This window comes from Somniosus microcephalus, chromosome 6 (genome assembly GCF_052327205.1).
Source record: "Somniosus microcephalus isolate GS21.2 chromosome 6, FLI_Smic_1.0, whole genome shotgun sequence".
NCBI lineage: Eukaryota > Metazoa > Chordata > Chondrichthyes > Squaliformes > Somniosidae > Somniosus > Somniosus microcephalus.
Genome location: NC_140992.1, coordinates 173,578,819 through 173,603,352, shown reverse-complemented (window position 1 = coordinate 173,603,352; position 24,534 = coordinate 173,578,819). Strand labels below are relative to the sequence as shown.

General features: G+C 53.6%; 1 protein-coding gene across 2 annotated transcripts; it reads left to right on the top strand.

Moving 5' to 3' along the window:
• The first annotated feature begins 3,191 nt into the window (after nucleotides 1–3,191).
• setd6 (SET domain containing 6, protein lysine methyltransferase) lies at nucleotides 3,192–24,334 on the top strand. 2 transcript variants are annotated; one of them, XM_085990953.1, is made up of 9 exons: nucleotides 3,192–3,295; nucleotides 14,071–14,175; nucleotides 16,270–16,414; nucleotides 19,869–20,010; nucleotides 20,661–20,855; nucleotides 22,681–22,810; nucleotides 22,867–23,074; nucleotides 23,168–23,310; nucleotides 23,980–24,334. In XM_085990953.1, the coding sequence occupies exons 1-9, from the start codon at nucleotides 3,269–3,271 to the stop codon at nucleotides 24,292–24,294; spliced, it is 1,410 nt and encodes a 469-aa protein (XP_085847079.1). In that variant the 5' UTR covers nucleotides 3,192–3,268; the 3' UTR covers nucleotides 24,295–24,334. The 2 variants fall into 2 exon arrangements, with proteins under 2 accessions (XP_085847079.1, XP_085847078.1); XM_085990952.1 differs by having other exon boundaries at nucleotides 3,254–3,364; nucleotides 22,894–23,074.
• The last annotated feature ends 200 nt before the right edge of the window (nucleotides 24,335–24,534 follow it).

Here is a 24,534-nt window from a genome sequence, read left to right as displayed (position 1 = left end):
GCCGTGGCAGGGTTGTGTGGTGTCGTGGTCGCTGTTCTCCTGAAAGCTGGGTAATTTGCTGCGAACCATGGTCTGTTTGAGGTTAGGCGGCTGTTTGAAGGCGAGTAGTGGAGGCGTGGGGATGGCCTTAGCGAGGTGTTCGTCATCATCGATGACATGTTGAAGGCTGCGAAGAACATGGCGTAGTTTCTCTGTTCCGGTGAAGTACTGGACGACGAAGGGTACTCTGTTGGTTGTGTCCCGTGTTTGTCTTCTGAGGAGGTCTATGCGATTTTTCGCTGTGGCCCGTCGGAACTGTCGATCGACGAGTCGAGCGTCATATCCCATTCTTACGAGGGCGTCTTTCAGCGTCTGTAGGTGTCCATCGCGTTCCTCCTCGTCTGAGCAGATCCTGTGTATTCGCAGGGCTTGTCCATAGGGGATGGCTTCTTTAACGTGGTTAGGGTGGAAGCTGGAGAAGTGGAGCATTGTGAGGTTGTCCGTGGGCTTGCGGTAGAGTGAAGTGCTGAGGTGTCCGTCTTTGATGGAGATTCGTGTGTCCAAGAATGAAACCGGTTCTGAGGAGTAGTCCATGGTGAGTTTGATGGTGGGATGGAACTTGTTGATGTTATCGTGTAGTCTTTTCAGTGATTCTTCGCCGTGGGTCCATAGGAAGAAAATGTCGTCAATGTATCTGGTGTATAGCGTTGGTTGGAGGTCCTGTGCAGCGAAGAAGTCTTGCTCGAACTTGTGCATGAAGATGTTGGCGTATTGGGGAGCGTATTTGGTCCCCATGGCTGTTCCGTGTGTTTGGGTAAAGAACTGGTTGTCGAAGGTGAAGACATTGTGGTCAAGGATGAAGCGGATGAGTTGTAGGATGGCGTCTGGAGATTGGCTGTTGTTAGTGTTGAGTACTGAGGCTGTCGCAGCGATGCCGTCATCGTGGGGGATACTGGTGTAGAGTGCCGAGACATCCATCGTGGCGAGGAGTGTTCCTGGTTCAACCGGTCCGTGGGTGCGGAGTTTCTGTAAGAAGTCTGTAGTGTCGCGACAGAAGCTGGGGGTTCCCTGTACGATGGGTTTCAGGATGCCCTCGACGTATCCAGAGAGGTTCTCACACAGGGTTCCGTTGCCTGATACGATAGGACGTCCGGGTGTGTTGGCTTTGTGTATCTTTGGGAGGCAGTAGAAGTCTCCCATGCAGGGAGTACGTGGGATGAGAGCGCGTAGGATGCTTTGAAGGTCTGGATCGAAGGTCTTGATCAGTCTGTTGAGTTGGTGGGTGTGTTCTTTGGTCGGATCTGCGGGTAACTGTCTGTAGTGTTCCTGGTTGTCCAGTTGTCGGTATGCTTCTTTGCAATAGTCCATTCTGTTCTGTATGATGATGGCTCCTCCTTTGTCTGCTGGTTTGATGACGATGTTGTGGTTGGTCTTGAGAGTGTGGATGGCGTTGCGTTGTGCTCGGGTGACATTCTGGACTGTCTTGTGAGTGCGGCTGATGAATCTGGCGTTGATGCATCTCCTGACAGCTTGAGCATACATGTCAAGCTTAGGGCAGCGACACTCTGGAGGGGTCCAATTTGACTCTTTCTTCTTCGGTTGCTGTACTGCGGATCCCTCTGTCTGCTGTTCCGGATCATTGATTGTCCCATTGGGTTCGCTGCTGACATCTTGGGATTTGTGGAAGAATTCCCGGGGCCTCATTCTCCTGATGAATTCCTCTGTGTCTGCCGCGAGACCGATGGGGTCCATTTTGGTGGTGGGGCAGAAATTGAGCCCTCGGCTGAGAACTTCGATTTTGTCTGGTTGAAGGGAGTGGTCGGACAAGTTGACAATGGACTTCCCTGTGGTTTCAACCATGGTACTGGGGGAGGCTTGGTTGCTGCTGGTGGTGAGGCCGAGTTTCTCAAGCTTCCTGTTCTTGGTGTGCATGTAGGCAGCGTAGTTCCGTTGCCTCGTCTGTTTGGCGGTGTCTCGTAGCTGGTCTGCTGTGTCCTGAGCACAGGCTGAGAACATGGACTCTATCTTGGTTTCGAGGTTGCGGCGTCTGCTGTAGAGCTGGTGTACGAGATGGTTGAGGAGTGTGCGAGAGGTACGACGGCAGAGTCTCTCAGCGTAGTCTGTGTTGTAGGTGACTTGAGTGGGTTCGTGATCTGTAGTCCTTTCGGGATCTTGTCTGCTTTCTTACATCTCTGTAGAAACTTGATGTCTGTGTTGATATGCGCGATCCAAGATCCCGGAGCATGGTACATCGGCGAGACCATGCAGACACTGCGACAACGGATGAACGGACACCGCACAACAATCGCCAGGCAGGAGTGTTCCCTCCCAGTCGGGGAACACTTCAGCAGTCAAGGACATTCAGCCTCCAATCTTCGGGTAAGCATTCTCCAAGGCGGCCTTCGAGGCACACGACAACGCAAAATCGTCGAGCAGAAACTGATAGCCAAGTTCCCTACTCATGAGGACGGCCTCAACTGGGATCTTGGGTTCATGTCACGCTACATATAACCCCACCTGACGTAGAGTCATCCAGACTCGAGTCGTCGTTGGCTTGTTCTCTCTACACAGATGCGGCCGGACCTGCTGTGATTTCCAGCAAAGAAAAAAACAATTTTTTAAAATTTGTTTTTTGTTTTCCATACAGACCCCAGCATCTGCAACATTTGACCCCTTGTGACCCCACCTCATTGTTCTTTGATGTAATGTTTTCCTGACTGACCTGTTTGGACACCTTTCACACCTGTGATTGCTGTGATTATCTCTCTGCCGAGGTGTGATAAAGGGCAGTTAGAAAGATTACCTGTAATCATCTGGCAGTACTCTCTGACTATATATGCTGTGCCTTTATGCATCTCTTCACTTCACCTGACGAAGGAGCAGCGCTCCGAAAGCTTGTGATCTCAAATAAAGCTGTTGGACTATAACCTGGTGTGTGACTTCTCACATTTGTCCACCCCAGTCCAACATCGGCATCTCCACATCATAACTTTAATGTGCTCAATCCCTGGAGTGAGACTTGAACCGACAACCTTCTGACTCAGAGTGTGCTACCAACTGAGCCACAGCTGACACATAAAGGGAGGGTGTGTAACGGAGAGGGCAATAATTAGTCAATGTGACTGTCTTGGGTGGGTCACTCTCGCCGCCCGCTGCATGTAACTCGTCGGCCATGGGGTGCAATCTCTGTACTTTTGGGTGCGCGGCTCCTTTAAGGGGCGGGTCGGTTTCCGGTTGTGTGAACCGGAAGTAATGGTTGAGACGGCGGTTGACCGGCGGCAGGAGGAGGATGGCGACCCGGGCCAAGCGGCCCAAGGTGGGATGCTCGCTTCAGCCCGGACCCCGGCACCAGGGGCACGGCCCGTCGGGCTTCGCGACGGTTGAGGTTGGGGTCAGACCCCCGTGGGGTGCGGGTGGGCCGGGCTCGGCTCCCAGAGCGGAGAATGAGGATCGGGGGGAGGCGAGAGGATCGGGGGGGAGAGGATCGGGGGGGAGAGGATGGGGGAGGGGCGGTAGGATCGGGGGAGAGAGGATCTCGGGGGGGCGAAGAGAGAGAGGATCTCGGGGGGGGGGAGAGAGAGAGAGAGAGAGAGGATCTCGGGGGGGGGGGGAGAGAGAGGATCTCGGGGGGGGGGAGAGAGAGGATCTCGGGGGGGGGGGACGAGAGAGGATCTCGGGGGGGGGGGGAGAGAGAGGATCTCGGGGGGGGAGAGAGAGAGGATCTCGGGGGGGGGGGAGAGAGAGAGGATCTCGGGGGGGAGAGAGAGGATCTCGGGGGGGGGGGAGAGAGAGGATCTCGGGGGGGGGAGAGAGAGGATCTCGGGGGGAGAGAGAGAGAGGATCTCGGGGGGGGGGGAGAGAGAGAGAGGATCGGGGGGGGGGGAGAGAGAGAGAGGATCTCCGGGGGGGGGGGGAGAGAGAGAGGATCTCGGGGGGGGGGGGGGAGAGAGAGAGAGGATCGGGGGGGGGGAGAGAGAGAGGATCTCGGGGGGGGAGAGAGAGAGAGGATCTCGGGGGGGGGGGAGAGAGAGGATCTCGGGGGGGGGGGGGGAGAGAGAGGATCTCGGGGGGGGGGGGAGAGAGAGGATCTGGGGGGGGGGAGAGAGAGAGAGGATCTCGGGGGGGGGGGAGAGAGAGAGAGGATCTCGGGGGGGGGAGAGAGAGAGAGGATCTCGGGGGGGGGAAGAGAGAGAGAGGATCTCGGGGGGGGGAGAGAGAGAGGATCTCGGGGGGGGGGAGAGAGAGAGGATCTCGGGGGGGGGGGGAGAGAGAGAGGATCTCGGGGGGGGAGAGAGAGGATCTCGGGGGGGGGGGAGAGAGAGGATCTCGGGGGGGGGAGAGAGAGGGAGAGGATCGGGGGGGGGGGGAGAGAGAGAGAGGATCTCCGGGGGGGGGGGGAGAGAGAGAGGATCTCCGGGGGGGGGGGGGAGAGAGAGGATCTCCGGGGGGGGGGGGAGAGAGAGAGAGGATCGGGGGGGGGGGGGAGAGAGAGGGAGGATCTCGGGGGGGGGAGAGAGAGAGGATCTCGGGGGGGGGGAGAGAGAGGATCTCGGGGGGGGGGGGAGAGAGAGAGAGGATCTCGGGGGGGGGGAGAGAGAGGATCTCGGGGGGGGGAGAGAGAGAGGATCGGGGGGGGAGAGAGAGAGGATCTCGGGGGGGGGAGAGAGAGAGGATCTCGGGGGGGGGGAGAGAGAGAGGATCTCGGGGGGGGGAGAGAGAGAGGATCTCGGGGGGGGGGAGAGAGAGGATCTCGGGGGGGGGGAGAGAGAGGATCTCGGGGGGGGAGAGAGAGGATCTCGGGGGGGGGAAGAGAGAGAGGATCTCGGGGAGGGGGGAGAGAGAGGATCTCGGGGGGGGGGGAGAGAGAGAGGATCTCGGTGGGGGGGAGGGAGAGAGGATCTCGGTGGGGGGGGGAGGGAGAGAGGATCTCGGTAGGGGGGGGGAGAGAGAGAGGATCTCGGGGGGGGGGGGAGAGAGAGAGGATCTCGGGGAGGGGGGGAGAGAGGATCTCGGGGAGTGGGGGAGAGAGAGAGGATCTCGGGGAGGGGGGGAGAGAGAGGATCTCGGGGGGGGCGGGAGAGAGGATCTCGGGGGGGGGGGAGAGAGAGAGAGGATCTCGGTGGGGGGGAGGGAGAGAGGATCTCGGTGGGGGGGGGAGGGAGAGAGGATCTCGGTGGGGGGGAGAGAGGATCTCGGGGGGGGGGAGAGAGGATCTCGGGGGGGGGGTGGGGAGAGGGTCTCGGGGGGAGGGAGAGAGGATCTCGGGGGGGGGGGGAGAGAGGATCGGGGGGGGAGAGAGGATCTCGGGGGGGGGGGAGAGGATCTCGGGGGGTGGGGGGGAGAGAGGATCTCGGGGGGGGGGGAGAGGATGGGGGAGGGGCAGTAGGATTGGGGGAGAGAGGATCTCGGGGGGGGGGTGGGGGGGGAGAGAGAGGATCTCGGGGGGGAGAGGATCTCGGTGGGGGGGAGAGAGGATCTCGGGGGGGAGAATCGGGGTTACGGGGGGAGGATCAGAGGGGGTATCGGGGGGGGGGAGGATCGGAGGGGGGTATCGGGGGGAGAGGATCAGAGGGGGTATCGGGCGGGGAGGATCAGAGCGGGTATCGGGGGGGAAGGATCGGAGGGGGTATCGGGGGGCGGGGGGAGGATCGGAGGGGGGTATCGGGGGGGCGGGGGGAGGATCGGAGGGGGTGTCGGAGGGGGTATCGGGGGGGGAGGATCAGAGGGGGTATCGGGGGGGGGGGTTCAGAGGGTGTATCCGGGATGGGAGGATCAGAGGGGGTATCCGGGGGGGGGGAATCAGAGGGGGTATCCGGGGGGGGAATCAGAGGGGGTATCCGGGGGGGGGGAATCAGAGGGGGTTTCCGGGGGGGTGGGGGAGAATCGGAGGGGGGTATCGGGGGGGGGGGGGATCGGAGGGGGGTATCGGGGGGGGGGGGGATCGGAGGGGGTATCGGGGGGGGGAGGATCAGAGGGGTTATCGGGGGGGGGAGGATCGGAGGGTGTATCGGGGGGGGGGAGGATCAGAGGGGGTATCCGGGGGGGGGGTGGGGGAGGATCAGAGGGGGTATCCAGGGGGGGGTGGAGGAGGATCAGAGGGGGTATCCGGGGGTGGAGGAGGATCAGAGGGGGTATCCGGGGGTGGGGGGGGAGGACTAGAGGGGGTATCCGGGGGGGGGTGGGGGGAGGATCAGAGGGGGGTATCCGGGGGGGGGGGATTCAGAGGTGGTATCCAGGGGGGTGGGGGGAGGATCAGAGGGGGTATCGGGGGGGGATGAATCAGAGGGGGTATCAGGGGGTTGGGGGAGGATCAGAGGGGGGTATCCGGGGGGGGGGGGGGATGATCAGAGGGGGTATCCGGGGTGGGGGGGGGGAAATCAGAGGGGGTATCCGGGGGGGGTGGGGGAGGATTCAGAGGGGGTATCCAGGGGGGTGGGGGAGGATCAGAGGGGGTATCCGGGGGGGTGGAGGATCAGAGGGGGTATCCGGGGGGGGTGGAGGTTCAGAGGGGGTATCCGGGGGGGGGGGGGATCAGAGGGGGTATCCGGGGGCGGGGGGGAATCACGGGTTATCCAGGGGGGTGGGGGAGGATCAGAGGGGGTATCCGGGAGGTTGGAGGAGGATCAGAGGGGGTATCGGGGGTGGAGGAGGATCAGAGGGGGTATCCGGGGGGGGGGGATTCAGAGGTGGTATCCAGGGGGGTGGGGGGGAGGATCAGAGGGGGTATCGGGGGGGGATGAATCAGAGGGGGTATCAGGGGGTTGGGGGAGGATCAGAGGGGGTATCCGGGGGGGGGGGGGATGATCAGAGGGGGTATCCGGGGTGGGGGGGTGGAAATCAGAGGGGGTATCCGGGGGGGGTGGGGGAGGATTCAGAGGGGGTATCCAGGGGGGGTGGGGGAGGATCAGAGGGGGTATCCGGGGGGGTGGAGGATCAGAGGGGGTATCCGGGGGGGTGGAGGTTCAGAGGGGGTATCCGGGGGGGGGGGGGGATCAGAGGGGGTATCCGGGGGCGGGGGGAATCACGGGTTATCCAGGGGGGGTGGGGGAGGATCAGAGGGGGTATCCGGGAGGTTGGAGGAGGATCAGAGGGGGTATCGGGGGTGGAGGAGGATCAGAGGGGGTATCGGGGGGGGGATGAATCAGAGGGGATATCAGGGGGTTGGGGGAGGATCAGAGGGGGTATCCGGGGGGGGGGATGATCAGAGGGGGTATCCGGGGTGGGGGGGGGGAAATCAGAGGGGGTATCCGGGGGGGTGGGGGAGGATTCAGAGGGGGTATCCAGGGGAGGGGTGAAGGGGAGAATGAGGGGTTATCCGGGGTGGGGGGGGGGAGAATCAGAGGGGGTATCCGGGGGGTGGGGGAGAATCAGGGCGTATCCCGGGGGGGAGTGAAGGGGAGAATCGGGGAATCCAGGGGTGAAAGGGGGGTATCCGGGGGGTGAGGGGGAGAATCACGGGGTATCTGGGGGGAGGGTGAAGGGGAGAATCTGGGGGGGGTGAGGGGGAGAATCGGGGGGTATCCGGGGGGTGAGGGGGAGAATTGGGGTATCCGGCGGTCGAGGGGGAGGATCAGAGGGTATCCGGGAGGGGCGGTGAGGGGGAAAATTGGGGTATCGGTGGGGGGAGGGGTGAAGGGGAGAATCTCGGGGGGGGGGGTGAGGGGGAGAATCAGGGGGTATCCGGGGGGTGAGGGGAAGAATCGGGGTATCCGGGGGTGAGGGGGAGAACCAGGGGGTATCCGGGCTGTGAGGGGAGAATCAGGGGGCGAGGGGAAGAATCAGGAGGTGAGAGGGAGAATCGGGGGGTGAGAGGGAGAATCGGAGGGTATCCGGGAGGGGTGAGGGGGGAGAATCGGGGAGTATCCGGGGGCTGAGGGGGAGGACCAGAGGGTATCCGGGAGGGCTGTGGGGGAGAATCGGGGTATCCGGGGGGTGCGGTTGAGGGTGAGAATCGGGGTGAGGGGGAGAATCAGGGTATCCGGGAGGGGGGTGGTGGGAGAATCAGGGTGTGGGGGGTGTTGTTGATCGGGGGGGGTGGTGTTGTTGATCGGGGGGGTGGTGTTGTTGATCGGGGGGTGGTGGTGTTGATCGGGGGGTGGTGGTGTTGATCGGGGGGTGGTGGTGGTGTTGATCGGGGGGTGGTGGTGTTGATCGGGGGGGTGGTGGTGGTGTTGATCGGGGGGTGGTGGTGTTGATCGGCGGGGTGGTGTTGTTGATCGGGGGGTGGTGGTGTTGATCGGGGTTGTTGTTGATCGGGGGGGTGGTGTTGTTGATCGGGGGGTGGTGTTGTTGATCGGGGGGTGGTGTTGTTGATCAGGGGGTGGTGTTGTTGATCGGGGGGTGGTGTTGTTGATCAGGGGGTGGTGTTGTTGATCGGGGGGGTGGTGTTGTTGATCGGGGGTGGTGTTGTTGATCGGGGGTGGTGTTGTTGATCGGGGTGGGGGGGGTGTTGATCGGGGTGGGTGGGGGTGTTGATCGGGGGGAGTGGTGTTGATCGGGTGGGGGGGGTTGATCGGCGGGGTGGGGGGTTGTTGATCGGGGGGGGTGGGGGGGTTGTTGATCGGGGGGGGTGGGGGGTGGTGTTGATCGGGGGGGTGGGGGGGGTTGTTGATCGGGGGTTGGTGTTGATCGGGGCGGGTGTTGATCGGGGGGGGGGTTGATCGGGGTGGGGGGGTTGATCGGGGTGGGGGGAGTTGATCGGGGTGGGGGGGTTGATCGGGGTGGGTGAGGTTGATCGGGGGTGTGGGTGGTGTTGATCGGGGTGGGTGAGGTTGATCGGGGGTGTGGGTGGTGTTGATCGGGGGGGTGGTGTTGATCCGGGGGGGTGTTGATCGGGGTGGGGGGGGTTGATCGGGGTGGGGGGTGTTGATCGGGGTGGGGGGTGTTGATCGGGGTGGGGGGTGTTGATCGGGGTGGGGGGTGTTGATCGTGGTGGGGGGTTGATCGGGGTGGGGGGTGTCGAATTGTTTCTGGGACAACTTGAAAACACTACACAAAAAACAACACGACGATTTGTCCATTCAAAATGGGGACACATGGGTAAACCACTTTGAAAAATTATACCAGAAAAACACACTAGGACCAGAGCAACACCAAATACGCAAAAAACTTGAAAAGCTTGAAATGGCCATAAAAGATAACCAAAACCCGCTAGACGCCATAATAACAGAAAAATAACTTCTTGAAAAACTCAAGGACCTGCGACCAGGAAAAGCTTGCGGGACAGACAGCATACTAAACGAGATGATTAAACACGCAGACGACAAACTGAAACTGGCTATCCTAAAACTCTTCAACTTGGTTCTGAGTGTCGGTTATTTCCCTGACATCTGGAACAAAGGACTCATAACACCCATATACAAAAGTGGGGACAAAATCGACCCAAACAACTATCGAGGCATCTGTGTAAACAGTAACCTGGGGAAGGTATTCTGTAGCATCATAAACAAAAGACTTATAAACTTCCTTGAAGAGCACAATGTCTTGAGTAAAAGCCAAATTGGATTCCTGCCAAACTATAGAACATCCGATCATATCTTCACCCTACAGACCCTAATTGACAAACACGTTCACCATAACAAAAGCAAAATCTACGCATGCTTTGTAGATTTCCAGAAGGCTTTCGACTCCATCTGGCATGACGGTTTATTCCTGAAACTTATCGAAAGCGGGGTAGGAGGGAAAACATATGATGTAATTAAATCAATGTATACAAACAATAAATGTGCAGTTAAAATTGGAGACAAACAAACAAAATACTTCCCACAGGGGCGGGGGGTGACGCAGGGCTCGCCAATCTCACCGACACTCTTTAATATTTACATTAATGGATTGGCAAAACTACTTGAACAATCTACAGCACCCGGCCTCACCCTATATGAATCCAAGGTTAAATTCCTCCTCTATGCCGACGACCTGGTTCTGCTGTCACCAACTAAGGAGGGTCTACAGCAGAACCTGGACCTGCTGGAGTCGTACTGCCAGACTTGGGCCCTGACAATAAATCCCCAAAAAACCAAAGTCCTTGTGTTCCAGCAAAGATCCAAACAACATGGACCCACAATAAATTTCACAGTAGGAACAACCAAAATTGAACAAACCACTCACTACACATACTTGGGCTTAAAAATCAGTTCTACGGGAAACTTCAAACTGGCTGTGAATGAACTGAAAGAGAAAGCAAGAAGGGCTTTCTATGCCATCAAAAAATCAATCCAAATAGAAATCCCAATTAGCATTTGGCTCAAAATTTTCAAATAATTGAACCAATTGCACTCTATGGCAGTGAGGTCTGGGGACCACTAACACAACAAGATTTTGCAAAATGGGACAAACACCCAATTGAGATCCTACATGCGGAATTCTGTAAAAGTATCCTCCGGACTCAAAGGAAAACAGTAAACAACGCATGCAGGGCGGAACTAGGCCAATACCCATTAATAATCACTATCCAAAAAAGAGCCACCAAATTTTGGAATCACCTACAAATGAGCAACCCCCAATGCTATCACTACGACGCCCTGAAATGCCAAGAGCTGACCATAAAGAAGAATACCCTCAGTCAACTAGTCCTGGGACTCAATAAAGTAACTAATAACAATACTAACAATAACCAGCCCCAGGACAGTGACAGGGTAACACAAAGAATTCGACCCAACACAATCGTCGCTAAGCAAAAGGAAAATTATCTGTCATATTGGGCAGAAACAACAAAAACCCAAAGCAAACTCAATTGCTACTTGGCCCTAAACAGACAATACAACATAGCTGATTACCTGACCATGGTAAAGGATAACAAACTGAGAAGAACCTTGACAAGGTACAGACTTAGCGAACATAGCCTAGCGATCGAAAAAGGCAGACACAGGCAGACCAGGCTGCCAAGAGAAGACAGGATATGCTCTCACTGCAGTCAGGGAGTAGTTGAGACAGAGATGCACTTCCTCACAGCCTGTGGAAAATATCAGGGCATCAGAGAGAATTTCTATCAAAAATTCTCACAAATATGCCCTGAATTCAGAAATCTGACTGACAACCAAAAACTCCCATTCCTACTGGGGGAGGAGAGAAGCTGTGTAACACTGGCGGCACACTATGTTACAGCTTGCCATGAACAGAGGGACAACCAGTAAACTAAGACAAGAGTATATATAAACAAGGCGAAAATATATTTATAAACTCAGGGATATACCTGTTTATACACTGTATGAATGGAACCGCGTTTATGTGTTCAACCATAAATGTATTTTGATGCTTTGGCAACATAAGATGTACCTTATCATGCCAATAAAGCGATTTGTATTGTATTGTATTGTATTGATCGGGGGGGTGTTGATCGGGGGATGTGGGGGGGTGTTGATCGGGGGAGTTGTTGATCGGGGGGTGTGTTGATCCGGGGGGGTGTTGATCGGGGGAGTGGGGGGAAGGGGGAGATCAAGGGGCAGTGAGGTGGGGGGGAGATCAAGGGGCAGTGGGGGGGGAGATCAAGGGGGAGTGGGGTGGGGGGGATCATGGGGCAGAGGTGGGGGGGAGATCAAGGGAGGGTGGGGGGGAGATCAAGGGGGAGTGGGGTGAGGGGTGATCAAGGTGGGGTGGGGGGGAGATCAAGGGGGAGTGGGGTGGGGGGGAGATCAAGGGGGAGTGGGGTGGGTGCGAGATCAAGGGGGAGTGGGGTGGGGGGGAGATCAAGGGGGAATGGGGCGTTGAGTGGGGGGTTCAGAGGGTGGGAATTAGAGGAGGTGAGTGGGTGGTAGGGGGGATCATAGGGAGTGAGGCGGGGATCAGAGGGAGTGAGGGGGAATCGGAGTGAGGGAATCAGAGGGAGTGAGGGGGAATCAGGGAGTGAGGGGGAATCAGGGAGTGAGGGGGAATCAGAGGGAGTGAGGGGGAATCAGAGGGAGTGAGGGGGAATCAGAGGGAGTGAGGGGGAATCAGAGGGAGTGAGGGGGGAATCAGAGGGAGTGAGGGGGAATCAGGGAGTGAGGGGGGAATCAGGGAGTGAGGGGGAATCAGGGAGTGAGGGAATCAGAGGGAGTGAGGGGGGAATCAGAGGGAGTGAGGGGGAATCAGAGGGAGTGAGGGGGAATCAGAGGGAGTGAGGGAATCAGAGGGAGTGAGGGGGGAATCAGAGGGAGTGAGGGGGGAATCAGAGGGAGTGAGGGGGAATCAGAGGGAGTGAGGGAATCAGAGGGAGTGAGGGGGAATCAGAGGGAGTGAGGGGGGAATCGGAGGGAGTGAGGGGGAATCAGAGGGAGTGAGGGGGAATCAGGGAGTGAGGGAATCAGAGGGAGTGAGGGAATCAGAGGGAGCGAGGGAATCAGAGGGAGTGAGGGAATCAGAGGGAGTGAGGGGGAATCAGAGGGAGTGAGGGAATCAGAGGGAGTGAGGGGGAATCAGAGGGAGTGAGGGGGAATCAGAGGGAGTGAGGGGGGATCAGAGGGAGCGAGGGGATCAGAGGGAGCGAGGGGAGAATCGGAGCGAGGGGGGAATCGGAGGAAGTGAGGGGAATCGGAGGGGGGTGAGGGGGGAATCGGAGGGGGCGAGGGGGGAATCTGGGGGTGAGGGGGGAATCGGAGGAAGTGAGGGGGGAATCGGAGGGAGCGAAGGGGGAATCTGGGGGCGAGGGGGGAATCTGGGGGTGAGGGGGGAATCGGAGGGGGCGAGGGGGGAATCGGAGGGGGCGAGGGGGGAATCGGAGGGGGCGAGGGGGGAATCGGAGGGGGCGAGGGGGGAATCGGAGGGAGCGAAGGGGGAATCTGAGGGAGTGAGGGGATCAGAGGGAGTGAGGGGGGAATCAAAGGAAGTGAGGGGGATCAGAGGGGGTGGTGGGGGGATCAGGGAGTGGTGAGGGGGATATCGGGGGGGTGATCAGGGGGACGTGAGTGGGAATCGGGGGGCGGTGACGGGGGTTCAGGGGGGCAGTGAGGGGGTATCGGGACAGTGATGGGATCAGGGGGCAGTGAGGGAATCGGGGTGGTGAACAGGGGGCAGTAGAGGGAGATGAACAGATGGCAGTGTGGAGGGGTTGTGTGGGTGACGAGTAGAGAGTGACAGAGACCTGGGAGAATGAAAACTGCTTGAGAAGGTGCAAAGAAAGAGGGGGAAGAGTGTGTGATCCATGTAGAGGAGCTGGTGGAAAAGTGAAATGGTAATGTTAGGAGCAGCAGAAGGGGACAAGTAAAGACTTTCAGCCCAGCGGTCTGAGCTGCATTCAGTCCCAGTCTGAGGGGGAGCAGAGCTGAGCAACAGACCCCTGGGACATTCTGCCATCCAGAACACTGAGCAGCGGTGTAGGGGGGTGAAGTATGGTGGGCCTGCGTTTAATGTGCTTCCAATTGCAGACGAGTGTCAAACTCTCCTGGGATTGGGATCCAAGTGCGGGCTGCAGTCATATTTGGTGTGTATGGGAATTACAGTCTCGGGGAATTCCTCAGGTTCCTGAGAGGGTGAGAAAACAAAATAGGAAATGGGGAGGAGGGTGGTGTGGCAGGTGGGACTTGTGTCCTGAGAAGCAGTGTTGCTGTGCTGTAATTGGGGGTCTGGAGCCTGTCTGCGTACGTGTTGAATTGGGAGAGGGGGTGCGGGGGGGACACGAGGAGCTGTGCACACATTTATCTTCAGGCCCCTCACCCACCTGCCTCTCCATTTCCCATTAACGCCCTGTCGCCTCCACCCTGCTCGTTTTCTGTTTGCCAGTTTCTTTCCACCCCCGAAGGTGCCAATTCTGGCATCGTGTCCGGCCTCTCTGTGAACCGAGAAGGTGAGCACCAGTGGCCGGCCTAGCCATGGGCAGCTTCACTGCCGAGCCAAATCCCGTTATCACCCCAATGTAGTAATCACTGCATGGTGTGATCAGGAAGAGGGTCAATCCCAGCTGATTTTCCCCACCCAGGAATACTGAGGCTGATTGTAGCATCCTTGCCCCACTCCCCTGTATGGGATCAGCTACCTCAGCGCAGCCCAGGGATTGAGGCTGGGGCTATTTCCCATAGTGTCACAATGGGCAGTGCCACTGAACTAGCGGGGAGCCGAGCTGGGACTGGCGTTCTGTGCCCACGGTCTGATCTTTTTGATGTTTCTCCCATACCATAGGTGGAGTCTGTGGAGACACCCGGAAATCCAGAACAGGAGATCGAGGAAGCACTGGCCCGATTCCTGGACTGGTGTAGACAGTTGGGGCTGGAGCTAAGCCCAAAGGTGAGGGGGAGAGAATTGAGCATCTGTGTTCCTTTTTAAATACCCCAGAGTGTAAATGAGCATGGTGCCCACAGTTACTGGGTAGGAGGTTAAGAAGCTTGTTCCATTCCTTCAGCTGTCAGTGGGAATTCCCAGTTGCTCCCTGATCCTGATCCTGAAACATCTCGAGGGAGAGGGGGAGGATACTTGCTCGCTGGATGTGGATGAGGGTTGAGTTGCACTGCTTTTCTCAGTGCATATAAATGTTTAATTACATTCACCGGGTCCTTGGGAGGGCAGCAGTCTGCAGCCTACTGACTCTGCCAGTGCTTGAGTGGACGAGGGAGACGGTGGGAACAGGGAGACAGTGGGAACAGGCTCCCTAGGGAGATGGTGAACGCAGTTAGTATTGATTCATTCAAATGCAAATTAGATAGATTTCTGTCAGAAAATAACATTTTGGGATACAGTATGTGAGTAATTTGAGAGGTGACGTGTGGTGAGTGTAGCAAGCTCGGGAGGGACAGGTGACTGGACCTCTGGTTCCCAAAGCTCTCCACCCCTGGGGTTTCCCTCGCCTCGTGTCTGGCTCTGTTGTAGACTCACTGATAGAGACTGATTGCTGTGATTGGTCAATAACTCCATTATCCTAAATAACAACAGAAAATGCTGGAAATACTCAGCAGGCCAGGCAGCATCTGTGGAGAGAGAAACAGAGTTAACGTTTCAGGTCTGGGACCCTTCATCAGAACTGGAAAAAGCTGGAGATGTAATAGATATTAAGCAGGTGCAGAGACAGGGGGAGGGGGGCGTTAGGAGGGGAGGGGGGGGGTTAGGATGGGGGGAAGGAATTGAAAGAACTCCCTGTACTTTTGTAAGAGGCAGGAAAGATAAAATGTTGCAAATGGGAATGGCAAAAATCATACTGCATGAAAAATGGGGGCAGGGATAATTATCTGAAATTTGATTGTTGCTTCCTCAGGAATTGGGCCCCCAGACTTGAAACAGGAAGTATTTCTCCTACTTATTCCTACAGGCAGCCCTCCTCAAGTGGCTGATCCATGAGGGAGAGTGTGGGCAGACTCTTTGACCATGGGTGGCATTGCAACAAAGCCTCACCCAATATCCATACATTTGAACCTAGCAACCAGGCTGATTCTCCCCTCCCTCTTGTTAGAACAATCTGTAACCTTTTACTTCAATCCAGACTCGAGACAGAGAGCTGTCTGATCAATATTTTTTATTTAACAAATAAATATAAGCCCAACATAAGCAGAACTTCTGAGATAGGCACCTTTATACTCACAAGTAACAAACTCATCGGGGGTTCATGAATGAAACCATCTGACCTCTGTCATCTCATCAAGACTATTTACAGTTCCGTACATAAGGTTAATGTGAGGTTGGTACGTAAGCACGCCCGTAAGTACATAAAGTTAGTACGTAGTTACGCCAGCAGTCAACTCCCCCTGGTCCCTCTCCTGCTTGCACATTGCGGCTCACTCTGTGTATTGTTCTCTAAACATTTCACATGCTCGAGAGGTCAGGCCGCCCTGTGGCCCCTCTCTCTCAACGTCAAAGCCCCCCCCCCCCCCGTTAACCCTATAACCAGCACTTGCTACTATTTTACCTTACTTACTGTTCCTAACGCCCTCCCCCTCCTGTATCTCTTAGAATCATGGAGTCTTACAGCACAGAAGGAGGCTATTAGGCCCATCGTGCCTGTGCCAGCTCTTTGAAGGAGCTATCAAATTTACTCCCACACCCCAGCATTTTCCCATAACCCTGCAAATTAGTTCTTTTCAAGTACATGTCCAATTGTCTTGTGAAAGTTCCTCTGGAATCTGATTCCACCATCCTTTCAGGTAGTGCATTCCAAATTTTAACAACCCTCTGTGAAATAAATTCTCCACATTACCCCTCTAGTTCTTTTGCTAATTATTTTAAATCTATGACCTCTGGTTACCAACCCTTGTTTTACTCCTCACAGTGATCCCCTGTTTTTCTCCGCCCGCCTGCCCGCCCCTTTGTTTAAAAATTAAAAACTAGCTTTTGCGGTGCATTTACTGCGTGGTTTGCACTATATAATTTTTGTGTTTCTTGGTTCCCAACCAGGTTTATGTGAGTAAGGAGGGCACAGTGGCAGATTACGGCCTGGTGGCAAAGGATGAGATTGAAGAGGGAGAGCTGCTGTTCTCTGTTCCCAGGTCAGCACTGCTCAGCCAGCACACCACAACAATCCGCGACCTACTGAAGAAAGGTACGTCGGCCAGAAATGGTGCTGGTGATCTGGAAGCTTACTGCCCGGTGTGATACTGAGCCCTACGGGGGCTGAAAGGTCCCAGATTAGATCCTCAGCCTCTGATGAATTGGCTGACCTGCAGTTGGCCTCAGTGCCTTGGGTTAGGCAGGGGGAAGTTAGCCAGGGTCCCTGCTCTTGATCTCTTGACACCTCCTGTGTAGGCTCAGATATGGCCATTTGGGTGATGGTGGAACTGAGTCAATGATCTCAGACAAGGAAGAGAGAACAGGAAAAAAAAAGTCTACATTTCATAGAATCAAAGAATGATACAGCACAGAAGGAGGCCATTTAGTCCATTGTGCCTGTGCCAGCTCTTTGAAAGAGCTATTCACTTAGTGCCGTTCCCCTGCCCTTTCCCTATAGCCTTGCAATTTCCTCCCCTTCAAGTCTTTATCCAATTCCCTTTAGAAAGTTACTATTGAATCTGCTTCCACCGCCCTATCAGACAGTGCATTCCAGATCACAACAACTTGCTGCGTAAAGAAAATTCTCCTCATCTCGCCTCTGGTTCTTTTGTCAGTCACCTTAAATCTGTGTCCTCTGGTTACCGACCTTCCTGCCAGTGGAAACAGTTTCTCCTTATTTACTCCATGATTTTGAATACTTCTGTTAAATCTCCCCTTAACCTTCTCTGCTCTAAGGAGAACAATCCCAGCTTCTCTCGTCTCACCACGTAACAGAAGCCCCTCATCCTGGGTACCATTCTCGTAAATCTCCTCTGCACCCTCTCTAAGGTCTTGACATCCTTCCTAAAGTGTTGGGCCCAGATTTGGACACAATACTCCAGCTGGGGCTTAACCAGTGATTTTATAAAGGTTTAGCATAACTTCCTTGCTTTTGTCCTCTTATGCCTCTACTAATAAAGCCAAGGATCTTGAATGCTCTTTTAACCGCTTTCTCAATTTGTCCTGCTACCTTCAAAGATTTGTGCATATACACCCCCAGGTCTCTCTGATCCTGCACCCCGTTTAAAATTGTACCATTTAGTTTAAATTGCCTCTCATTTTTCCTACCAAAATGCATCACTTCACACTTCTGTGCGTTAAATTGTATCTGCCATGTGTCTGCCCATTTCACCAGTCTGCCTATGTCCTCCTGAAGTCTGTTACTAGCCTCCTCATTGTTTACTACATTTCCGAGTTTCGTGTCATCTGCAGACTTTGAAATTATGCCCTGTATACCCAAGACCAGGTCATTAATGTACATTAAAAAGAACAGTGGTCCTTACACCGAGCCCTGGTAACACCACTGTATACCTCCCTTCAGTTTGAAAAACTGTTCACCACTACACTCTACTTTCTGTCTCTTGGCCAATTTCATTTCCACGCTGCCACTGTCCCTTTAATCCAATGGGCTTCAATTTTGCTAACAAGTCTATTATGTGGTACTTTATCAAACACCTTTTGAAAGTCCATATACACATCAACTGCACTACCCTCAGCCACCCTCTCCATTACTTTATCAAAGAACTCAATCAAGTTAGACGAGCATATTCCTTTAACAAATCTCTGCTGGCTGTCATTTATTAACCCATATGATTCCAGGTGAATATTAATTTTTGTCTGATTATTATCTGAAAGTTTCCCTACCATTGACGTTTGGATGATTGGCCTGTAGTTGCCAGGTTTATCCCCCTCCTTTTTTGAACAGGGGTGAAACATTTGCAATCTTGCAGTCCACTGGCACCACTCCCATATCTAAGGGTCCAGGGAATTGAGCTACACACAAAACCCACCCATTGACCTAATGCGAGTAACTGAGCTTGAGGCCTCACTGCATGCTCTGTTAGGTTAGGTCCTTGTTGCTAATTCCCACCAGGTATCATCTATATGCACCACCCTCCTCCCTGGTTGTTTTTGCTAATTATATTGACCTACAGGCAATGACTCTCGCTGGGAAAGGTTGTACAGGTACCGAATGCCCTCCAGTACCTCGTCGTGCTGCCCATTCTTTGCAAGTGAGCCTAGACAGTTGGTAGGCTATTCAGCAATGTGGTGTATCACAGCCAAGCCCAACACTATCTACACCCAAGATGCACGCGTGCTCCAGTAAGGGTTGGATAGCATCAGGAGTAGGGAACCCTGGCTGATGGTTGCCCTTCCAAACCCAGAGCCACGGAACCAACTGTAGCTCCTCAACAGCACATCAGCTAACTCAGGTCAGACTGGAGATCAAACCAGGGCCTTTCTTGATCTGTGTGGCTCAGCTCCTCACTGAATAAGTTCATTGAAACATCAGCAAACTCCTCCTGCCCAGTAATATATTATTGGGGGATTTTAACTTCCAAGAGAGACTGGAAGAAAATGTGTGTGATCAAAGTGGCAAATGCTTTTTAAAATGTATCCAGGATGGATTCTGAGATTAGAATATTTCTACTCCAACAGGGAAAGAAGCATTGCTTGATTTAGTTCTGAGATATTGAGTGGGGCAAATAAGTAATGAGAGTCGGAGAACTGTTGGGGACCACAACATGGCTGAGTGCAATGTAAGACTAGAGAAGGATAATGAAGAGTCAAAGATAACGGTGCTGGTGGAAAAAGGGCAAAGTTCAGTGAGGTAAGGGATCTGGCTCAAATTAACTAGGCAGAAACATCAGGTTGATGGATCAGTCATGGGAAATCTTTAATATGGATGGATAGATTCCTATATGGCAAAAAGGAGAGAGTTCCCTGGATAAATGGAGAGATTAAAACTAAACTGTAGCACAAAATGGAAGCAGATGATAAAGGGAGGGCTAACAATGAGAAAGGTAATCAGGAACAAAAGTGTGGTGGGGAGGGGTGAAAGGGAACATGAAAAAGGGGCAGCAGATAATATAAGAAGTAATAGTGAGGGCTTTTATAAGCATAGTAAAAGGATAATTGGAGAGGGGAGGAGTCTTAATTGTGGAGGATGAAGGCATTGCGGAGATATTAAATATTGTTTTTTACAAATGATGGTGGAAGTAAGACGATTGGTGTACTAGGGAAGGATATGGAACAATTGTTAAAAGTTAACTAGAAAAGGAATTAGTTGTGAAAAACAGCAAAGACGAGATAATCTGTTTTAGTGTTGTTGGTTGAGAACTCCCGTTCTTCGAATAGTGCTGTGGGATCTTTACATCCACCTGAGAGGGCAGATGGGGCCTCAGTTTAACATCTCATCCAAAAGATGGCACCTTCGACAGTGCAGCACTCCCTCAGTATTGCACTGGAATGTCAGCTGGGATTTTGTGCTCAAGTCTCTGGAGTGGGACTTGAACCCACAACCTTCTAAATTAGAGAGAAGTCGCAGTCAGGGAGAATTGGGGAGGTGTGCCTGAAAACCAGGAGCCTAGATGATGAGGCCAGGTGTGTTGTGTATGCGGAGGTGTGGGGGGAGTATCTGGGGCTTGCTGTGAATGCTTTAAACACTGTTGGGTGTCTGTTTTCAGAAGAGGCAGCGTTGGAGAGCCAGTCGGGCTGGGTGCCACTCCTGCTTTCCATGATGTTTGAGATCACAAGCGGCGAGTCCCGCTGGAAGCCCTACCTCTCACTCTGGCCCGGCATCAGTACCCTGCACCACCCAATGTTCTGGTAAGGGGCTTCTGTTTGGGATGGCAGTGCTGGGAATGTGATGGGCTTAAATCAGCTACATTTCTTTCTCCTAAGGCTCAGTTACTCAGTCCTTTAACCAACAGGGGCAAAATATTGAGGTTTAAACCAATTTATCAGCAGTATGAGAAACCTCAGGACTCAAACTGGGACCCTGACCCTCTGGTCTCCCCTTGCCCCGGTCCCCTCTGCGCCCCATCATCCCCGCCCCTCCTAGCCTCCTGCTGCCCTTTGCGTGGAGCTGCAGCCTCCTCCTTTTCCCTGGCCCTGGTGTGTTGGCGATGTAAAGATTTACTGGATAACTGTACAAGAAGTGGTAACCTCGATTCAGAGCAGGACTGTGCGTCCCTGACAAGTAAACGTACAGGGGGGCTGGGGTTGGGGCTGGACTTCAGGAGGTGAGGGAGCCGGTGGATTTTTAACCAGATGAAGTTCAAGACGGTTGTAACAGGAACCCTTTTGTGTAAATAGAAACCAGGTGTTGGGATTGGGCTCAGCTGTGATGCCCTGCCAACAATCACTGCCTTGGTTCACAAGTGATGAATGGCTAATCCATTCCTCAGTGCGTGACGGCGCCTAGAGGGGGGAAGACGGTCCACTGTGAGTAACTTTGTTTTTATTTGTTTGTGCAGGTCTGAGGAGGAGAGGAACCGGCTGCTGCTGGGCACGGGGGTGGCGCTGGCGGTCGAGAAAGACCTGCTCAACATCGAAGAGGAATATAACAGCATAGTCCTGCCTTTCATGAAGTCTCACCCCAACACCTTCGACCCGCGCAAACACACCCTGGACCTTTACAAGAAGCTGGTGGCATTTATTATGGCTTACAGGTGAGCTCATTTCCCCACCTAGCACGGAGCCATCCTTCGTGTTCATCGGTGTACTTGAGAGGAAAATCAGACCGGCTGTTGCTTCCTCTCCAGCGATCCCTGCTGGTAAATGAGGGCATCTTGGATGCTGGTTAGTTTGAGTTGGTCTCGATAGACTCTGGAACAGTACCCATGGATTGGAGGGTAGCTAATGTTACCCCACTATTCAAAAAAGGTGGTAGAGAAAAAGCGGGGAATTATAGACCGGTAAGCCTGACATTGGTAGTGGGGAAAATGCTAGAGTCCATTATAAAAGATGTAATAGCAGAGCACTTGGAAAGCAGTGACAGGATCGGACAAAGTCAACATGGATTTACAAAAGTTAAATCGTGCTTGACTAATCTACTGGAATTTTTGAGGATGTAACTGGTAGAATAGACAAGGGAGAACCAGTGGATGTGGTGTATTTGGACTTTCAGAAGGCTTTCGATAAGGTCCCGCATAAGAGATTAGCTTGTAAAATTAAGGCACATGGGATTGGGGGCAAGGTATTGACTTGGATAGAGAACTGGTTGGCAGATAGAAAGCAAAGTGTTGGAATAAACAGGTCGTTTTCCGAGTGGCAGTGACTAGTAGGGTACCGCAAGGATCGGTCCTAGGACCCCAGCTGTTCACAATATAAATGATCTGGACGAGGGAATTGGATGTAGTATCTCCAAATTTGCAGACGACACAAAGCTGGGTGGGAGGGTATGCTGTGAGGAGGATTTGGACAGGTTGGGTGATTGGGCAGAAACATGGCAAATGCACTATAATGTGGATAAATGTGAGGTTATCCACTTTGGTGGCAAAAACAGGAAGGCAGATTATTATTTGAATGGCAATAGATTGGGAGAAGGGGAAGTGCAAAGAGACCTGGGTGTTCTTGTGCACCAGTCGCTGAAGGTAAGCATGCAGGTGCAGCAGGCGGTTAAGGCGGCAAATGGTATGTTGGCCTTCGTAGCAAGAGGGTTCGAGAACAAGGATGTCTTGCTGCACCTTGAGTATTGTGTGCAGTTTTGGTCGCCTTATCTGAGGATGTTCTTGCCATGGAAGGAGTGGAGCGAAGATTCACCAGGCTGATACCTGGGATGGCAGGAATGAAGTACGAGGAGATTGGATCGATTGGGCTTATACTCGCTGGCGTTTAGAAGATTGAGAGGGGATCTCATCGAAACCTATAAAATTCTGTCAGGCCTGGACAGACTAGATGCCGGAAGGATGTTCCCGATGGCCGGGGAGTCCAGAATTAGGGGTCATAATAATCTAAGGATAAAGGGGTAAGCCATTTAGGACTGAGATGAGGAGGAATTTCTTCACCCAGAGAGTGGTGAACCTGTGGAATTCTCTGCCACGGAAGGCAGTGGAGGCCAATTCATTAAATATAGTCAAGAAGGAGTTGGATATATTTCTTAAGGCTCAATGGATATGGGGAGAAGGCAGGGACAGGGTACTGAATTTGGATGATCAGCCATGATCTCATTGAATGGTGGAGCAGGCTCGCAGGGCCGAATGGCCTACTCCTGCGTTTCTATGTCTGTGATGCCGCTTGTTGTCGAATAGCCTTCCAACACTCACTGTCTGGCTTTGCATGTGGTCACTGGGATGAGGGCTGTCTGTGGAACTGCTCTTCTGGCAGAGTGCTGGCCCACTCAGTATCTCCAGTTCGGCACTGTCCGAGGTAGGAGGGGTGCGGGAATGGCTTGCGCTGGGGAAATCTGCGTATCTGTGTTGGCGCGGTGCTTCTCGCTGAGAGTGGATCGGGAGTGAGGAATACATGGGCTGAGGTTGGGTTCTTTTCCTGCAGTTTCCAGGAGCCGCTGGAGGATGATGATGAAGAGGACGATGAGAAGGCCCCAAATCCACCCATGATGGTCCCAATGGCTGACATCTTGAATCATGTGGCCAATCACAACGCTAACCTGGAATTTACACCAGTGAGTATGGGGGATGGTGGGGGAGGAGGAGCGAGTGGAGTATATATTTTATACAGAGGATCTTTTTTCCTTTGCATTTACAGGAGTGTTTGAAAATGGTCTCCATCAGGAAGATCAGTAAAGGTGAAGAGATATTTAACACCTATGGTCAGCTCGCCAACTGGCAACTCCTGCACATGTATGGCTTCACCGAACCCTATCCCAGGAACACACATGAGGCCATGGATATCCGGATGCAGATGATGTATGACGCTGCCTTGCAAGGTTGGTCTTGGAGCAATGTAACCAGCCCCAGCCCGCTGTGGGAGTCTGCTGACTGGAGAGGCGATCTGACCAGAATGTCCTTTGTGTTTTAAGCTGTGCGGACAGAAGAGGAGAGGAAGCTGCTGATGGAAAAGTGGGAATTCCTGACTGAGCTAGAGATAGTTGGAGAAGAGGGGGAATTTGTGATCGGCCAGTCAGGAGTCCTGACCGAGGAGGAACTTTACAGCACCCTGAAGGTGAAGACCAGCTCCTGATAGATCCAGCATTTTGGTACTCTGTAAATTTAGCATCTAGCATGTTGTGGATCTAGCACTCGGTATGTTGGTGCGCCGTAGGATTATCGTCAAGTAGGTTGTTGTCCATTAGGGTTAAAGTGTGGTCAATATATTTCCTAATGAGTTGGTGCTCTATAGGGTTGTTGCCCTGTGGTTGATGTATGTAGAGAGACAAGCGAAGCTGGGTTAAGTGGAGATTTAATAGGTATTTAAAATCATGAAGTGTTTTGCTAGTTTCTCCTCATTTACTCTTGCCAGTGGTCAGTAACCAGGGGACACACAAGGTCTTTGGCAGAAGAACCAGAGGCAAAATGAGGAGAAACTTTATCAGCGAGTTATGGCCTGGAATGCACTGCCCGAAAAGGAAGCAGATTCAATAACCTTCAAAAGGGAATTGGATAAATACTTGGGAGAAATTTGCTGGGAGTCAGACAGGGAGGAGGGGCCTAATGTGCCTCTTAGGGCTGTAGGAAATGGCATTCTTTAAATGGGAAGGTTTTTCCATTTTGTGAATTCAAAAGTTTGCAGCTTTTAGGAGCTTTCCTTTAGGTGTAAAGTGATGTTGAGGCTGCTTACTGCAATCTCAGATTCATTGGTGTTCCCTTTTCTCTCCCACCCACAATTAACCAGGTCTTGAGCATGACGATGGAGGAATTCGAAGAATACAAAGCCAACGATGGGTGGGAGGAGGACGAGGAAGAGGATGACAACCTTTCCTGCCTTGCCAACACAGTGATACCCAAACTAAAGCCTGCCTGGAAGCAACTTCTGCACAACACTGTGACAATGAGGCTAAAATCCTACAGCTCAGGACTAAAGGAAGAGGAGGCCACATTGGCCAATGAGGAGATCTACCACCGGCTCAGTAAACGGGAACGAGACTCCCTGCAGGTCCGATACGCACAGAAGATGATTTTGCATCGACTGTTGCAGCTCACCGAGTAGCAGCACAAGAAACTAAGGAATAAAATCCTGGTTTTATATTCTTCTTGCTAATTATTGTGTTGTTTGGACCCGTATGCCAGCACCCAAGGTTAAGGGTCTGTGGATGGTTTTTCAGCCAGATTAGATGCTCCAGGTGAAGGATTCAATTTCATGCTTCCTTTCTCCATTGAAATATTCCTCCATTCTGCACCTGTGCCCAGCAAGTGCAGCAGTGGCACTGGGCTTAGTCCCGGGGGGGTG